Genomic DNA, 17,433 nt, shown 5'->3' with positions numbered 1-17,433 from the left:
TTCCTGAAGATACACAACACATATGAGTTATTTCAGTTCAGCCTTATTCTGCCTAGGGAAGGTCAAAGGTGGTATTCAGACCAAAGTAAGGATCACTCCAATATTAAAATGATTCTGAAGTAAGGCTGCTTTCAACACAGAGAAGCTGAAACCATCCTCGGGGTCCACTAAACCCAGGGAATACAGCACTGCAGGTTGATGCATGCAAGAATCACACTGATACATTAACGCATCAAAAACAGTATACATGACTCCTCATCCGAGATTGAAAGCTTGTACGTATCTAATATCAGTAGTGCAAGAGATTAACTGCATGGAGATCAATCCAGTGAAAGGAGATGTAATTGATGCTGCAAAGAAAAACAGTCAGAATTACTATAAAAGACAAATGAAACTACCATATTCGGTAGTTTTGTTTATACATCTAGCAAAGAGAGTGCAGAAGAGTCACTGTTTGTAAATTGTGTAAATCTCTTGATTTTAGCCAAGTATCTTGGAAAGTTCTAATAGCCATTGTAAAATAAATATTAAGAACTTAATTTTGTTTTCAACTGCACAGGACCAACAAGAGGAGGAATACTGACTAAGAAAGGAAGGAATATCAACTAAGAAGTCAGAAGGAATGGAAAAACACCCCTTCATGTCTTCAAATGAAAAAAATATTTTCTGTTTATAAGGGTAGTGTCTACTGGCCCCAACTGTCCCAGAGGCATCCAACAGATGCAGCAGTTTGTGCAGCAGTTTCCAGGCTCTGCTTCTGGATCTTCTGGGAGCTTCTTCTTGGATCATTGGAGGACTCCTGCGAACTCTTTGAGAAATGTCAGGTTGCCTGCTGCTGCTGGGTAAGGATAGCTACAGGCAGCTGGGGCTTCCAGAAAGCTCTAGCACCTTCCCCAGCACTGACTGGAACAACCGCCTCGGCACATCAGAGACCTCTATGCAGGCCAAGCTCCTGAGGGGGGTGGAAACAGCTCTCCAGTTCTGGGGCTGCAGAAATGGCTGGGGCCTCTTGCTGGGGCTGGGGGAGATGGTCTCCTCGCCTGCAGGAGAGTAGACTGCACAGCATCGAAGGTGATGAGGAGGTTGATCAGATCTTTTCAGAGACCCTGTAGGTGCAAGTGGAGCCTGAACCACCAACTGTACCAAAGGAGGGGCAGGCAGAATCTGTGCTAATCAGGCTGGGACACAGGTGATGGTGAAAGCTGGAAGCTAGTGACATTTGGCACTGCAAGGAAGGCTCTGCTGGCAGATCTGCAACTACAGAACAGGTTCAGTGTCCCAGCTGCAGATGAAGGGCTGGTAGCTCTGTCCAACCTGCTGAGGAGAGCTTTAAACTTTTTCATGGTAGGACCCCTGATATCAGAGTTCCTCCTTTGCTTGTTGAGTAATCTTAGTAGATCTTACCTCTCCAGCCTAAAGGGGAAGGGAGATGATGACCCCTAGTCAAGTGGGTGGACCAGACGGCAAGAAAAGGGTACAGGGTGATGTGGACAAGAGAGACCTTAAAGACAACAGAACAGGACTGAAGGGGGGCCAACTTCAACAGATACACAAAAATAAGGAAGAGCCAAGAACACTGAGAGCAATGGAGAAAGCTCATAATTTTTCTGGGAAATCAGCATGACTGAGTTCTGAAGTGCCTGTACAGTAATGCACACAGTATAGGGAATAAACAGGAGAGATTAGAGGTCTTTGTGCAGTTGCAGGACTACAGTTTCATTGATAGAGATGTGGTGAGATAGCTCACACAACTGGAGTGCTGCAATGGATGGATACCAGCTCCTTAGGAAGGACAGGCTAGGAAGGCGAGGAGGGGGAATTGCCCTTTATGTGAAAGGGAATCAGGAATTCGTGGAGCTTGAATGACGAGCCAGCTGAGAGCTTGTTGGTCAGGATTAGCGGGCAGATCAACATGGGGGCCTTGTTGTGGGTTTCTGCCACAGACCACCTGATCAGGAAGAAGTAGATGAGGTCGCCTTCAGACAACTGCAAGAAGCCTCACATTTGCAGGCCCTTGTCCTCATGGGGGACTTCAGCCACCTCACTATCTGCTGGAAGGACAATAGAGCAGGGCACAAGCAATAGAGGAGGTTTCTGAAGTCTATTGATCGCAACTTCCTAACACAGATGATTGAGGAGCTGRCAAGAGGAGGTGTTCTGCTGGACCTCATACTTAAAAAGAACGGAATAACTGATACTTTGAAGGGATGTAAAGATCAAGGGCAGCCTTGGCTGCAGCAGCCATGAGATGGTGGAGTTCAGGATACTGCAAGAATGGAACAAGGCAAAGAACAGGATCACAGCTCTGGACTTCAGGAGAGCTGATGGTGGCCTGTTCGGTTACCTGCTTGGAAGAATCCAATGTGGTAAGGTCCCAGAGATAAAAAAAAGGTCCAGGAGAGCTGGTTGATATTCAAGGATCACCTCCTCCAAATTCGGTAACAGTCCATCCCAACGTGCAGGAAATGAAGCAAAGGCAGCAGAAGGCCTACATGGATGAACAAGTAGATCCTGACAGAACTCTCATATAAAAAGGAAGGGTAAAAAAGGTGGAAGCAGGGACAGGTGACCCAGGAGAAATGCAGAGACACTGTCCAAGCATATAGTTACATCTAGGAAAGGTAAAACCAATATGGAGTGGAATCTGGTGAGGAACATGAAGGGCAACAAGAAAGGTGAAAGGACAGCAGCTTAAAAAATGTATATATATATATAGTGACACAAACTGAAACACAGGAAATTCTGTCTGAACATAAGAAAACACTTTTTCCACTGAGAGTGGTTGAACACTGAAACAGACTGTCCAGAGAGGCTGTGGAGTATCCATCCTTGGAGATAACCCAACAGGATGCCGTCTTGGGCAACCTGCTTTGGTGACCCTGCTCGAGCAGGGGGGGTTGGACTAGATGATCTCTAAAGGCCCCTTTCAGCCTGAACCGTTCTGAGATTCTATAATAGTGACTATATGGATTTTTTAAGTAACATGACTTACAAAAAGTGTTTGTAGCCATATTACCTGCAAAGTAATATAGAACATGCTTAATAGAGGCATAAAGCCTGTTTATTGCAGTTCCGTCCTAGGAACAGTTAATTTTTTTCTAAGGCTACCATTCTTACTAAATCACATGTTAGTGTGTGCCCACAGCATTCAGTTGTACTAAGAGCATGGGGACCTTTTGCCCAGGAGAAGTTAAGGTTCCCTTTGGAAAGCAGGAAAGTTTATGAGAGCTTGTAGTTTTTAAGGTCTTTAGAGACAATCCAAAACTGGCAAAAACTGATAAACCAGATAAAGTAACATATAATGGGCTATAGAAGTGATGATAGAGTTCTATAATCCCAGTACAATCCCCATTTTTTTTCCCTTCTTCTCTTAAATTGAGCATGAAAGAGATTTTTGTCTTGATGCTCCCAGCCTTAAATATATTCATATTCTTCTCAGGCTTCTGCAAGTTTCTTTAGATTTTTGACATTGTACCATTAGAAGTGCAGTGTATTTCCATTTATATTCTGTGAGCAGGCTATTCACACCTATAATCTTCCAGGGTCCAGCTGAATAAGCAATTATCATGATTCTGGATATTTAAAAATATATACGTTTTAAGAAAAATATGCTGTCATATTTTATATTCTTCAGAGAAAAAAGAGGGTTTATTTCACATCAACAGAAAGAACCATGCCTGCTTGGAATTCCTTGCCCTGGATTCTAATGGGGTTATTTTAATTTATAACTGCCTTGTTACATTAAAGTATGTATCAGTAAATGTACCATTTAGTATGGAACTCTGACTCTGCTTTTAAGTTCTGCTTGATGGATTATCTTGTATTCTGTAACCTAATATCACTGATGGTTATGTAGGGCATCACTATAAATTAGATTATTTAATGTGAAATGATACAGTTTTTCATTTTAAATATTTTATTGTGTTATAGAATGTCTGGCTAAAGAGAGAGCACGGATTAGTTACCAGCATAAAGAACCGGCAACTGGGATTCGGGGTTCTTCCAGTTACACATCACCTGTCCTTGGACAGTGAGCTATTCAGTGAGTCTTTCCTCTTTAATATGATGTTTACGAATAGCAATCATCAACACCTATTAGGTCAACTACTATATGCTATTTAGCTGCTGGAATAGAATCGTTGCTTTTTGAAGCAAAAGGAAACAGTTTTTATGCCGCAAAATAGCAGCTTTCCAAGAACAACAATTGTAACTTCATAAGCACGTATTTAATGGACAGCATCTATCAGCCGTGGCTTTATAAGATGTCAGAAATACTTATGCACAGACCTAAGGAACTAATTTGCATCTTTTCTAGTGGTTAGAGGTCTTTGAAATGAAAAATGCCCATAACAAAGAGATACATGTTTAGTATACATAAACCACAATTGACATTAAAGCAATTTCAATATTTTCAATTTCCATAAGAGTTTTTCTTTTTTTTTCCTCTCTCCTTTTTGCAGTGGAACTCTACAGTAGGACGCTGTACTGTCAGGAGTTTTCTGCTTTTGTGCTACTGCAGTAATATATAATGAAATGCAGTAGCATATAATGAATGATAATTCAGCACTTGCACTACAGTGTAACAACATAGTGAATTGCTTTGTGACAAAAAGGGAAAATGTTCTCACTGAGCAAATCTATCAACACTATGTATCTCTTGTAGGTACATACTCCATTTCCTTAATGCAGGGTGCTAATGTCCACAATATTTAATATATTAGTTTTGTAAGTCCACTGCAAGGTATATATGGCCACCTTCATGCTGTTACTAATCCCAAAAAGCCATTAAGTGACTTGTATGAAGTCACACAGGAAGTCTGTGGCATAATACTGAATCAGACTGTCTGACCTCTAGGCGTGATGCCCTAAACRCTACATCATTCTATGTCTCTTACATTTGAACATAAGGGTACTAGCTATTTTTGGACTCATTGGGAAAACTTCTATGGCACATCAGTTTCACTTTTTTCTTTGGAAAAAGCTTTCACATACACAAAAATAGCAACAGCTTATTTACAACAATTAAATATATTTTCTTTCAGTGACATTTATTGTAGCATCTTTTCTTATTGTACTTGTCTTACTCTTTTGTTAGCAATGAAACTGCAACACCAAGAATTCTGAAAGGGAAAAGGACAAAACCGTTTTCAGCAAAGGTGACAACACCGATGCTGCCAAAGCTTCCCTTTGGAGAGCAAGGACTGAACGTATATACCCACTAATGCCAAAAGAAATGAAAAGCATCAGCAAAAATAAAAAAAAAATAGGGCACCACTGCCACTGTAACCAAGCAGCAGAGACTTCTCTGAATGAGATAASGGTGGGGATGAGGGGTAACAAGGGGCTGAGACAAAAGTAACTTGTCCAGGTATTCAGCTTGCGTGTAATATATCTCACTGGGGGCTTCCTAGACCCTCTTATTCAGACACTAGGAAAGGGGATGGGGAGGAGAATGTGCATTATTATTCTGAAACTCACACTTTTCCCAGAATGGAAGAACCTGCAAAAAGCTGTCAGCTAACTCTGAATGTTCCCCTCTGTGTTTAAGGGCACATATTGTCAGGAGGGGGGTGGGGGGGAACCTTTTCTTCCTTTTAACTAGCAAGATAACCAAAGCAGAAAAATAACATACAGCAGGCTGCAGCTAAATATTGATTCTGATGTCATTGCAAAAGAAAAAGTGAGAGAACGGCAGCTCAAAAATTAATGATGCCAAATCTATGAAATGACGCTGGAAACAAATAGACCTATAGCAATTATACAYGCAGCAGATCAAAGGCCCTGCTGGATTAGAAACAACAAGAGATGAGTCAGTGCCTCCTGTGAAAACGGTCCTCCTCACTTGGTATCTGTTCAGCCCTTCTGCCTGGGACTAAGCTGGCATGAAAGGCATGAGTGAGGCAAGCAAAACCCYGCCAATTAGAGGAGTCACTCCAGTTTAGTTCCAGGTGCCATCATTTAACCAGCTTTTCACATCTAGATATCCCAGTTAGCAAGGCAACAGGCTACAGTGTTGAAGTAATTTGATAAAAACAAATTAAATGGATAGGTTCTCACCCTGTGCAGCAGGATCTATCACCCACATTTTTATATGCGAATGAATTCCAACATTTCTCTAAAGTGCATCACACTTTTTAGACAGTAATATCTATAACAACAAGCTGTTTACCAGCATTAACATTCATTGTTTGAGGGCACCTGCAAAGCCCTAACATGTTAGAGCTGATACACTTGCTCCTCCTTTTTCCTGGCATTTGCATTTTATTGAAATTGAGATTTCTTAATGAAACTTCTACACCTACTGTGAAACATAACTTCTATTACTTTAGAACCAATTATACACTTGATTGCTGCATAATCCATAAAAAATAAAAGGTAGTTGCTGCCCCAAATGTTAACACTTGAAAAGGTTTATTCTTTAGGAACACAGGAGGAACGCATTTTGACCATTCTGTGGGTTTGTGACAAATGCCAGTGCATAAAAAGCTTTTGGCAGCTAAGTACGACTATAATCCTTTTCCTGCATGTTTTGGGTGATTTCAATAAGTAGTGGGAACAGTAAAAGACTGACTGGCCAGGAGAACCACAGTAACATGTTTCTCTTTACTGAGGAATAAATAATATGATCTGTGAGAGAGATTTTTTTGAATTATAACTGTTGCCTATAGAGTTCTGCAAAATTGCTTCCTCTGGTATCTGATGTGTCACTCTTATCATTAGTATTTGTCAAGAGTGTTACAGATTCTGATTAAAAAGAAAAAAAAAAGGAAAAYAGCAGCACGGCAGAAATGCTTCTGCCTTTGCCATTGAAGTTTAACAGCTCCTGGGAACAGTGCTTTAATCTTGTCAACGCAGCTAAATACTCAATGCACATAATTAGAGTAGCTCTGTTGTTTGTGCCTTACTTATGACAATAGTGCAATGTACATACACAGTTTGTCCTTAAAGTAAGTATTGCAAACCTGGATGTATTCATTTTGGGGAAACTTAGATAAAAAGTATCCCGAACATTTCAGGTGTTTGGGTTTTTTCTGAGCACTTCAGCTACAGATATGTGACAGACAGTCTCCCTCCTCGAGACCTCCCTGAGTTGAGTCATGCTGCCAGGAAAATCAGGAAAGGAAACCTGCGTCTTTGCTGTTCACAGTGTACTTATCTTTGGAATAAATAGGGGGATCCAAGCTTGTCAGTCGAAGATGTTTTCTGAACACTGAATTTGGGGTGATATTAGCCTTTGTGCAGACAATATTGGGGGAAATTCAGCATGGAAAATTTCTGTGAGCCCGCTGCACGCAGGTAGAACTTTGCTCTAAAAAAGGTAAAGCTGTGAAGCACAGAAACAGTAGAATAGTCCAAGAAGAAAGATTAACAGAAGTTTCTGTGGTGGAATTGAAACTCCAGAAGGAGGAAGTGGGTAGCTGATGGGCCACAGATGCCAAGATCAGAAAAAGAGGAGAAATCTAAGGAATTAAGAATTTTCCAAGGCAAGCACACACAGAACAGGGCAAAGATACAATCTAACGCTCTGTTGCAGTCCTATCATGCCACAAACATCCTCATATATCCAGACAGTCATTTACACACACAAAAAGTGAATAAATCACACTGCTGTTCTGATTTAACGATGGTTTTCCCTCATTCTACAAAGGCATAAATGACGGCTCCTGTCATAGGACAACGGARAGGAATGGGCCCTCTAATGATAGCCACATTTAGGAAACATGTTCCCTCTTGTACTGAACTTAATGGCTCTCTTTCTATTGACTCTGAAGTTCATACGGATAAAAGTCCGAATCATACACCAGCTTTGTAAGACTTTTAGTTTGTCATGACTTTAGCTAAAATCTGAGAATGGCTGAAGCATTGTTTTGAGGTGTCATAAGGTTTTGGTTTTTTTTTGTATTCTGATCTTCTGACGTAGATTTTCTCAATTCCAATATCTGCTATTATTTATACAGCTCTGTTGGCATGTGCGGCACTCTGCAGGAAAGTAAGAAGTCAAGAACAATGCTCTGAGGAGTTCATAATCTAAAAATTGGCATATAATTTAATGAGTAAAGACAAAAGAAAACAAGATAAAAGGAAAACTGCTCCTGGGAAAGTTTCACTGTTTATTCTTAATCACCAAAAATGCAGATCACTCAGACCGTTTCTGTTTCAGACTTTTCTTTTTTGAGTGGTTAGACATGCAAGAGAGAAAGAGGTCAGACATAGTGACCAACAGTTCTCCTAGGAAGGAAGAAGAAAAACGTACAAAGGAAATAAAAATCTGTGGGGCCAAATCCTCTACTCTCCTGCTCTCTGTGTTGCTGCAGTGGAACAAATCAGGAGATTTCAAGGAGAAGGTTTTTTCTTTCCTGAGAACTGGGGTATGTTCAAGGTGAACCCATCACCCTTCTCCCCCAGCTTTTTTGGGAAATGCAGCATGAAGTGGGATCTCAGATTGTGCGCTGGAAGGAAAGGCTTCCCTAGAGTTCCCTTTGCAGCACAGGAGTTGGCACACACTCGTGTAATTTAGTGCAGTGGTAGGGCCACTCTAAAACACTCCAATGTCTACTTTGATGCGTTATCACCTCAGAGCTCCTTTGGCCCCGTAGCACCTAGAACTACCTGTAGTTCCTAGCCAGTTACTCCTCTCAGTCCCACCCGACCTTTTTTCTCCTCCTCTCCTGCAACACAACCTACAGTCTACGTTCAGCAAATGCACATTCACACCATCAAGTTTAAGAAGACCTTTATTTTTCTCTGCCTTTGCACTCAGTGTTGTCCCCACAGAACAGACCCACTGTTGCAAGATATTCACCAGATTCATATGGAATTCAACAGCAGTGAGAATATTTAAAGTTACTTGAAATCTGCCAGGTGGCCCACAGAAGGGATATGTACCAAACTCGATGCCTTATGGAATTAAAGTTCTCACTGCATTTTTAATAAAAATCAGTGGAGAGTGGTATCTATTATTTCAGGATTAAAGAATCAAGCTGGGAGTAAAAACAGAAGGCTTTTCTTCTCCTGATTTGTATATATAATTATTGTAAATATAATTTTTCAATTTTGATATGAATATTTTTTCTTTCTGTGTAGGGTTRTGAGCCATTGGTAGAGAAGGCAACAGAAGAAGTAGATTGGTGGTCTGCTTTTTATTATGAAAAACGTTAACTCTTCTTTCTGAGAGGAAAATTAATCACATCCATTCAGACTGGTAAAATTAATGTGAATGGATTATCAATAACATGCTTTGAGTCAAGGTACTGAAGGCAGATAAGTTCACAGCAAAAATGTGCTGAAGAAAGGAAGACATACTTTTGATATGTAGAAAATCATTAACACAACTGGGTATTATCTTTCAATTAGCAGACCATAGCTTTCGCTATACATTGTAAAGCTCAGTTTGTTGGACTTAAGATATGAAAAGCTGGATAGCAATAAATAAAAAATATGCCTTTCTATTTTTGCTTTCTTCTGCCGTATCCCAAAGGCAGTCTCTAGTTGTTGAACATTATGTGTTAGCAATTGATTGGACACTATCAACTGACCAGAAACCCAAGGAAGAGAAGACAGTGCTCTTCACAAATGAACGTGTTGGAAAGAGTTTGGTCAGCATCAGACCCCAATCTTTCGTGAGTCAGTACAAACTGCTCAGCAGTGGGGTGGCAGACTAAGGAATTTGAAATGGTACACATAAAAGTTGCAAGCAGGACATGTATGTGCAGTGAGAAAAAATGAGCTTCTTAAAGTCATTTTGCAAAAAGGCAAAGGCCACTGCATCACCACTCCTGTCAGGTTTAAGACTGATAAAGGGCTCAAATCCAATTTTTCCAAAGGAGCAGAGGAGAGACCTCCCTGTCCCTGTATCTCTTACCTGTCCTCCAACCTGATTTGCAGACTGGCAACAATAATGTCTGCTATTGTAGTTTCTTGAATCACCGTCTTTGACAGCTCTCTAGTTAATGGCACAGACCAAAAATCCCCAAGAGAGTGTTGCTTGGAAAGGGACAGGAGAAACGTACAAGATTTTCTTGGACACTTTTAAAGCTCAATTTTTCGTATAAAAACTCCACAAAAGAAGTTGCCCTTTTTTCTCTTCTTGTTCCAACAGAAAGAGATTATTTGGCATGTGCAAAAATTTAATATTGGTTTTGCACCAGGAAATGAAGCCAGGGAATCTGGCCAGGAAATCCTTGCTCTAAAAATGTACAAATCTAAGATGGCAGTGGCCAAGAGAAAAAACACTGGAGATTTCAGGATTGTTGCAGCATGAAAGGCTACATGAAACACGACTCCCTGACTTTTTTTTTTTTTTTAAAGCATGCTCCAAAAACTCCCTGTAAGACACATCTACTTCTGTGCACTTTGCCAACAACTACAGGGCAAATTCAGGACAAATCAGTTCTAGACAGCTGCATTCTCCACATGGGTCTGCTAATAAATAAAACAAACAAACAAACTCTTGTTTCAAAGTTGGAAGTCTGAAGACCCCTTTGCGAACCAATAATATACTAACTCATACTCTCTATTATAAGTTTGTTGTACGTCCAACTTTGGGAGAAGCAGGTGCATGATCTCAAACAGCTATTCATAAAGTGTTCTTTTTCTACACTTTTAGACACAATTATTTTGCAGTAAATTCATATATTTGGCAATGTTATAAATAAATGACATGATAAAACAACCTCCATATAGATGCTGCAGCTAAAAATTTCCTTTCTTTCTGAAACATAAAGCCACCTGAAGGGACTTGATGCACATAGTATGAGATAAGAGCAAACCTAGCACGGATATATATGTAGGTTAGTTTTAATTACTATTACTGTATAATATTTACATTTCTATAATGCCAAAATAAGCTACATTCATCGCTCAATTTCCATACTGATGGACACAGTATAAACAGCTGTTTCAGTATTATGCATGACTGTAGGTGTGTGCACACAAAATCCTGGTTAACGGGCAGGCACTGCAGGCTTTGCAGGTCCCAGGTTGGGCCATGAGCAGGTATGCACCAACAGAGACAAGCAAAGGTTGTAATCCCCATCCTCAAAGAATTTGCCACCACAGGGTTCACGTTGCCTAAATATTTCAGTATTTTGGATAGAGTTTCCAAGTCATAAAGCTGCCACTCAGGTTTCAAGAAACTAGTTAAAAAAGGACTATTCTTTCTTTACTTCAGAATAACAGCAGCATGTTCTAGAAATTCATTTTAACACTTGTGCTTTCTCTTACCAGCTGTTGCCCTTTTGGACCCCAACCAGCATACTGAAGCTTTGCATTGCTGACCTCAGGGGGATACAAATTCTGGGGATCCCTGCAAAAAGAGAAACACAAGATTTCAACTTCAGGAATGTCCTGATTTAAGCTGATGCAATCCCTCCTTTAGAAATCCACCATGCCCCCTAAAGTGTCTTTCAGCTGGTATCATCTAACATTTAGTGCCGGATTTTGGTAGACTTTTTATCATACAGCAAGCACGATATAGTAGCAAGTGTTGGTAAGATCAAGCATTTAGTTGACAAATTCTGTTTCTTATTAATGCAAAGTTAAACAGGTCAATTCTACCGCTGACTTGCCTAAGCCTTAAGAATTAGYCAAGGGATGGCAAACAAAGTAATTTTGTTTATCAACACTTTTAAATTCACAAAGGATAAACAGTAATTATATTTTTGAAACATACTGCCTCAAGAAAACTATGATTTCATCTTCTTCACCCCATGGCTTTTCGGCCTAATAATTTTCCTTTGAATACGACAGCAGGACAGTTTAACATCTGTATAACAACTGATTTGCAGCCTGGTTTCCAAAAAGAAAAAAAAAGCTCCTATTAATACTGGATATCTCAATCTTTAAGAAAATAAAATTGAAATACTTTTCTTGTGCTTTCATTCATTACCTTAATTTTCTTGCAGAACATCACTGCAACATAGCAAATGCAATATAGAAAAAGGGCTTCTTTTTGTAAATGTCAGGGCAGCATAATGTCATTTTATCACATCACAGACAACAAATTCTTCCATTTCCTTGATGGTATTTATACTCAGCACAAATAATTACTTTACATATTCTGAAGTCACATTGCTACAACTCTGTGTATAGTAATATTCGACAAACAAGAACACTAATAACACCCTTATATAGTATGCCTCATTAGCAGATCTCAAACTCCTTCAAAAAGGAAGGATATATCATCATTGGTCTACAGATAGGAATAACAAAGTATTTGAGGCCAATATCATCCAAAGATAGAGAAAAGAAAAGAACGTAACTCTGCCTAGTCTTTAAGCAAATGGCCTCTACTTGTGTAGTGTTTATTAGTCATTAAAGGCAATGTTTTCTGAATATATATTCAAAATAGAACAAAAGTGAGTGCAGTAGTTAGACACTAACTGAATTCTGTTCACTGTATGTGTTGTGACTGGTGCTGTACCACAGTTATGCGGTGCCTCTGCTCCCTCGGGCAAGATCTCCTCCCTTCACTGGTCATTCCCACTGCATCAGGCTTGTTATAGCAAATGCAAGGACAGCAGCAAGATGATTGTTTAGAAGCAGATTTTGTCCATTCTTTCAAAGGCGAAGAAAATAGCTTTTCCCATGAGTTCTTGTCCAAAGGTCAGTGAGAACCAGGGCAGACCCTAAGCAAGGAAGGGCAGACCTCCAGCTGAGGTCTGATACGGTGGCAATACTAATGCTTACAGTATTCCCCCTTCCATCGCACCTGTGCTTGGAATCGCAACTTCTGCACTCCTGCTAGAAAGTACATATCCATGGTTATTAATAATAACCCATTATGTCTGTGAGGCCACTGGGAAGTGCTCCGTGGGACTGATTAAGCAATAAAGTGCTTTCAATTGCAGGTTCAATGCAGAAGAGATCCATTAGAAATCTGGAGGGACAAGTGCGGTTTGCTGAAGCATCAGTTCTTCAAGTTTGAAYACATCCCAGGGCACTGAGATAGCTTATGCCTACACACAAAAAATGTCACCTAAAACTGCTGTTGCTTAAATATAATTATGTCTTTTTTTTCTCATGCTGTTTAACAATAAGGTGTTCTTTATTGCCAACCTAAAATCATTTTTGTAATATATAGATAGAACAGGCAACTGTCATACTGAACTCCTGTTAACACTRTTCCACAGTATTCCAAAATTCCATTTCCACAATAAGAATAGCCCTATAACTTTTTCTGGATCTTTTCAAGCTTATGCATTATGCTACAGTATGCATTATCTACTTAAGCTTCAAGTCAGCTATTCCTGTAAAGACTCAGTCTGTTTGATTTTAGCCTCTCTTGATTACCTCAACAGAGAGTAACCTCTCAGTGCAGGAGAAAGAGAAAGCCAGTAAATCAAGTAAAACAAAACAAAACAAAACAAACTCTTATGAGAAAAAAAAAGTACTTCACTATTTGTCAGATGAATTATTTAGTTGTTCTTCTACTACCCATGGTAAGAAGAGGTGCAAAATATTACAAATAGAAGGGAAAATATCATTCCCAACTAAACAGATTAGACAAATTGCAAGAATTCAAACCTGTAATGCTTCAGATGACACAGGTGGAGCTAAGGGACAGACATACCAATTACATCCAATAATACAGAGCAGAGCCCAGACAAGTCCTGTCAGTTCTGCTCACTGCATCATMTTTCAGAAGAGGAAAATTCTAATGCAATGAGAAATGCTGCATAAAGCAGCTTTGGTAGCTGATAAGGTGAAACACAAGTCCGAAGGAAGAGCCCTCCATTCAGTCTAACAGAAAAGAGTCCTGTTGCAGACAAAAAAGCAAAGTCATCTTCGCTTTCCCTGATATCTCTCTGAGGAAAATTTTAATTGCATCTAGAAAATTAGTTCTTAAATTGTTCAGAATGGCTGGGAAAATTCTGTTGTAGCAAAATCYTGTTTGTTTGCATCAAAATCTTTTGATAAACATGAAGATACAAAAGCTGACTGATGGAATTACATATTGTCTGGAGGCATCTGATTTAAAACTTGTTATTGMAAACTACCTTCAGATTCAGCGAAAAAGAGCAGACAGTTCCAGATCATGATGTTGACCCTCTTACTTAGGTAGTAGCTAGGCATCCATCCTCATGCTCTGAGTTATTCTTTTCCACCACTGAGTATAAAAGCAGTCTAGGTTCCTAGCCCTCCCCCCATCTCTCCCCTCACAGACAGGTAGCCCTAAACATTTTCCTCCTGSTAGATTTTGACTTGTTTCTCATTTCTTTCTATGGGCTGAAGAGAATCCTCCTTCTGAGAGTACCACTTCTCATTCTCCCACCTGCRGTGAACTCTAGTGTCACACACAAGCGGACTGACAACATCCTTCCATGCCAAGCCTGAAACGGCACAGCTGTCTAGTGGACTTCAGAGAAACTGTCAGAGGGTCTGTATTAGCTGTGTCCAGGAAAGAAAGAGCTGTCAGCAACCCTTAAGGTGGTATGAAAATAGAGTTCACCTATTTGTACACCCTACCGYGGAGGAACGGATTCCTACGCACTTATTCAGGCTACCGTGGAAGTAGGCAATAATTCAGTCTCCTTTCATTTCGTTTGCACACTTCTTGCCAGTGCCAGGAAGGGTGAAGAGGAAATCCAGAAAGAGGTCTCCACGGCAGTGCAGACTCCAAGTTCAGAAGAGCTGAGCCTGCTCAGGCCAAATTCCTCCACGGTGCTCAGGCTTTGAGGACSATAGGGAGTACCCAGAGCCCATTTGTCCCTCTTGTGGCTTCCCCTGGCTCTGAGAAATCTCTGTTTTTCCTATCGACCCTCCCAGCCCAGAGCAGACCCCATCACAAGCCCACTATATCACACCAAGGAGAGAGTGGGCAGGAGGAGGTGGAATTGCCCACACAGATGCTCTAGGCAGTTCTGGCCAGTCCTCTACTGTTCTTTCCCCAGGAAAGCTTTTAGTTACTCTCCAAATATTTGTCTCAGTTTGTGGATCACTATCACACACTCTTAAGACTATCTCATACTCCTCTGGATCTTTAGTTCTCTGCGATAAAAATACCTCAGAGGGGTCAGACCAAACACACACTGAAATCCCAGGAGCACTCCCCCATTTTTCAAGTGCTACATATGTGGCATCTGATGCCAGCCTGACTAGCCAGCTCTGCCTGGGAACCATGTAACCTCTGAAAAACTACAGCCCCTCAAAGCTACACCCTTGCTTCTTCCTCCAAAACATCCTGCTTAAAATTCTTAAATATTTTTTCTTGGATCAATCAATTTTATAGGCCATCTCGGCCTCTCCAAAGAGCCAGTGCTCCTCACAGATCCTCATAATTAGGTCTTATTTTGATCTGAACCTTCCCCTTGTGAGCTCATTTGTGCAGGATGTTGGCTTGGAAATGGGTTATTTTGAAGGTAGTCTGTATATCTTCTATAATTTAGTTTGCGTGAAGAACTAGGTCCACCGCATCTTTATACTACACTAAAAGACCTTCACCTTCATCTCCAGCCAAAGAAATGTCAAGATAAGGCCTTATTAAAGGTTTTCTGTTCTTTCTTTCCTCTTTTAAAATGATTGATTTTAAAGACTGGGCAAGAAGGGGATAGTAGTGTTGTTTTAGGCCAGACGTAAGACGGAGCAGGTGCTCTATAAACTCTTCCATGTTAAGATGATATTGTCTGGAGCAAAGGCTGTTAAAATGTTCTAAACAAGGTAATAATTCCAGCAAACAGAATTGGTTGTAACATTCAGCAGGGAATACTTTTGTCTTTCACCCTTCCATTTCCAGTTCATGAAACATTATCGAACTAGTAAACTGAAAAATTTACTCATTTAGATGAAGTTTCATGTCAAAAAGTCTCCCCTCAAAATTTCTGAATAAGCAAAATTCCAGAATGTAATTACTGTAGCATCTACCATATCATTTTCACTTGTAATTTGGATCAGAACTTCTATGTAGAAAAAGCCAAGCTAATCAGTCATACCGGGTTGCCTATTTTTGACCTTAATAAAGTATCATGAGTAATAAGGAACTAGTTTTAAAGGGATTGTATTTCTTTTTGTTGAAATTTCTACATCTGTGTTTTCTCTCTCCTGATATTTTTTCCTATTTTAAAGAATACCAATTTCCCTTAGAGTCTTCATGACACAATCTCCCACTTAGCGCAAACATGACAACGTGTTCTATATTAAGTACTTTCGAAGCATCTTAAAAAAACATAGAAATTTTCCACTGTAATTGAGGGAGAGGCTCTTTTTACTTCAAGAATACCAAGAAAAATATTTTACAATGCCAGATGGAGAAAAGCTTGAAACTGAAAAAAAGCAGTTAAAGTCTGGAAAATGGTATGGGCTGCTTTTCTATTAGTGCTTGGGTCTGTTTTAATAACTTTTTGTTTTAATTTCAAATACAGAATTATAGTGTTTGGATAGAATTTCTTTTGGAAGGCATATAAAGAACTGGAAACATTATGATATTTAAGAGTTTTTGACATACGATAATACAAAAAGCGAACTGGAGATAATTTATTAAAAGAGATAAAAGGAAGTAAAAAAYATATGTTTGTAAGTGAACAAAGAACCATAGATAATGACTTGGAGAAAGAGGGTAACATATCCAAGAAGCAGGAATACCATTTCTGGAGGAAGGAAAAGGCACCCTTAAACGATTAAATAACTTGTTTACTTCAGTATTCACAAAGGAGGAAAAGAGACAGGTGCCATTAAGAAAATTGCTTCCCAGGAGATACACAGCCCCACAGAGACTCATAGCGAGATAGAACAACATACAGTACTGATGGGAATCAAAGACTTGCCAGAACAGATAATCAAGAAATTAGATTGTCAGAAGATGCAACTAAAAGTATCCCTCCCAGAATTCTAATATAAGAGCTTAAATAGATTARGAAGGCTCTTCTGTTCAGGTTCATTCTCTATTAAATATTTAATGCATACTTTCACACATGCACATATTTTCCTTTTAGCACTTCTCAATGACTAAAAGTAGAGGTAGGTAATGAAGCAATTTGAAGTTATTAATCTCAGCTACAGGTACACAACAAATCTGTCAGATATTCTTAAAAACAACGGAGCTCACCCCACATTTTGTCCAGAGATGAATTAATTCCATGGATTTAAAGCATAAAGGACAAAAAGCAAAGGAATCTAAAACACGTTTACCCCTGATTTGACAATCCAGTCAGATTCAGCCAACAATATGAGCTCAGGGGTCTATTTGATTAYAGTCTGTCTGTATTTGTAAAGCATCTATCAATGTAACATTTGATACTAGACCTGCAAAATCTTACAAAATACTAATAGCAWGTTAAAATCAATCACCTGTCAGAAAAGAAAGTGCAAACTTCCTTTGGGAATTATGTAAAATGATGGCACAAGCTTGTCTTTCTAGTGAAGATCTACAAAAGTGATTTAGAACTCCAGCAGAGACTGGTACAGAGCTAGGAGTCACAGTAATCCACGTTGGAGGAC

At 39.7% G+C, this 17,433-nt stretch overlaps 1 protein-coding gene across 2 annotated transcripts in view; it reads right to left on the bottom strand.

Moving 5' to 3' along the window:
* DPP6 (dipeptidyl peptidase like 6) overlaps nt 1–17,433 on the bottom strand; it is a 437,043-nt gene that overhangs the window by 100,454 nt on the left and 319,156 nt on the right. For both annotated transcript variants that reach the window (XM_026069252.1, XM_026069253.1), the window contains exon 7: nt 11,224–11,305. In XM_026069252.1, the coding sequence (XP_025925037.1) occupies nt 11,224–11,305 (82 nt within the window). The remainder of the gene's footprint in view (nt 1–11,223; nt 11,306–17,433) is intronic.

This window comes from Apteryx rowi, unplaced genomic scaffold (genome assembly GCF_003343035.1).
Source record: "Apteryx rowi isolate R43461 unplaced genomic scaffold, aptRow1 scaffold_29, whole genome shotgun sequence".
Taxonomy (NCBI): Eukaryota; Metazoa; Chordata; class Aves; order Apterygiformes; family Apterygidae; genus Apteryx; species Apteryx rowi.
This window is presented reverse-complemented; position numbering and strand designations above follow the sequence as displayed.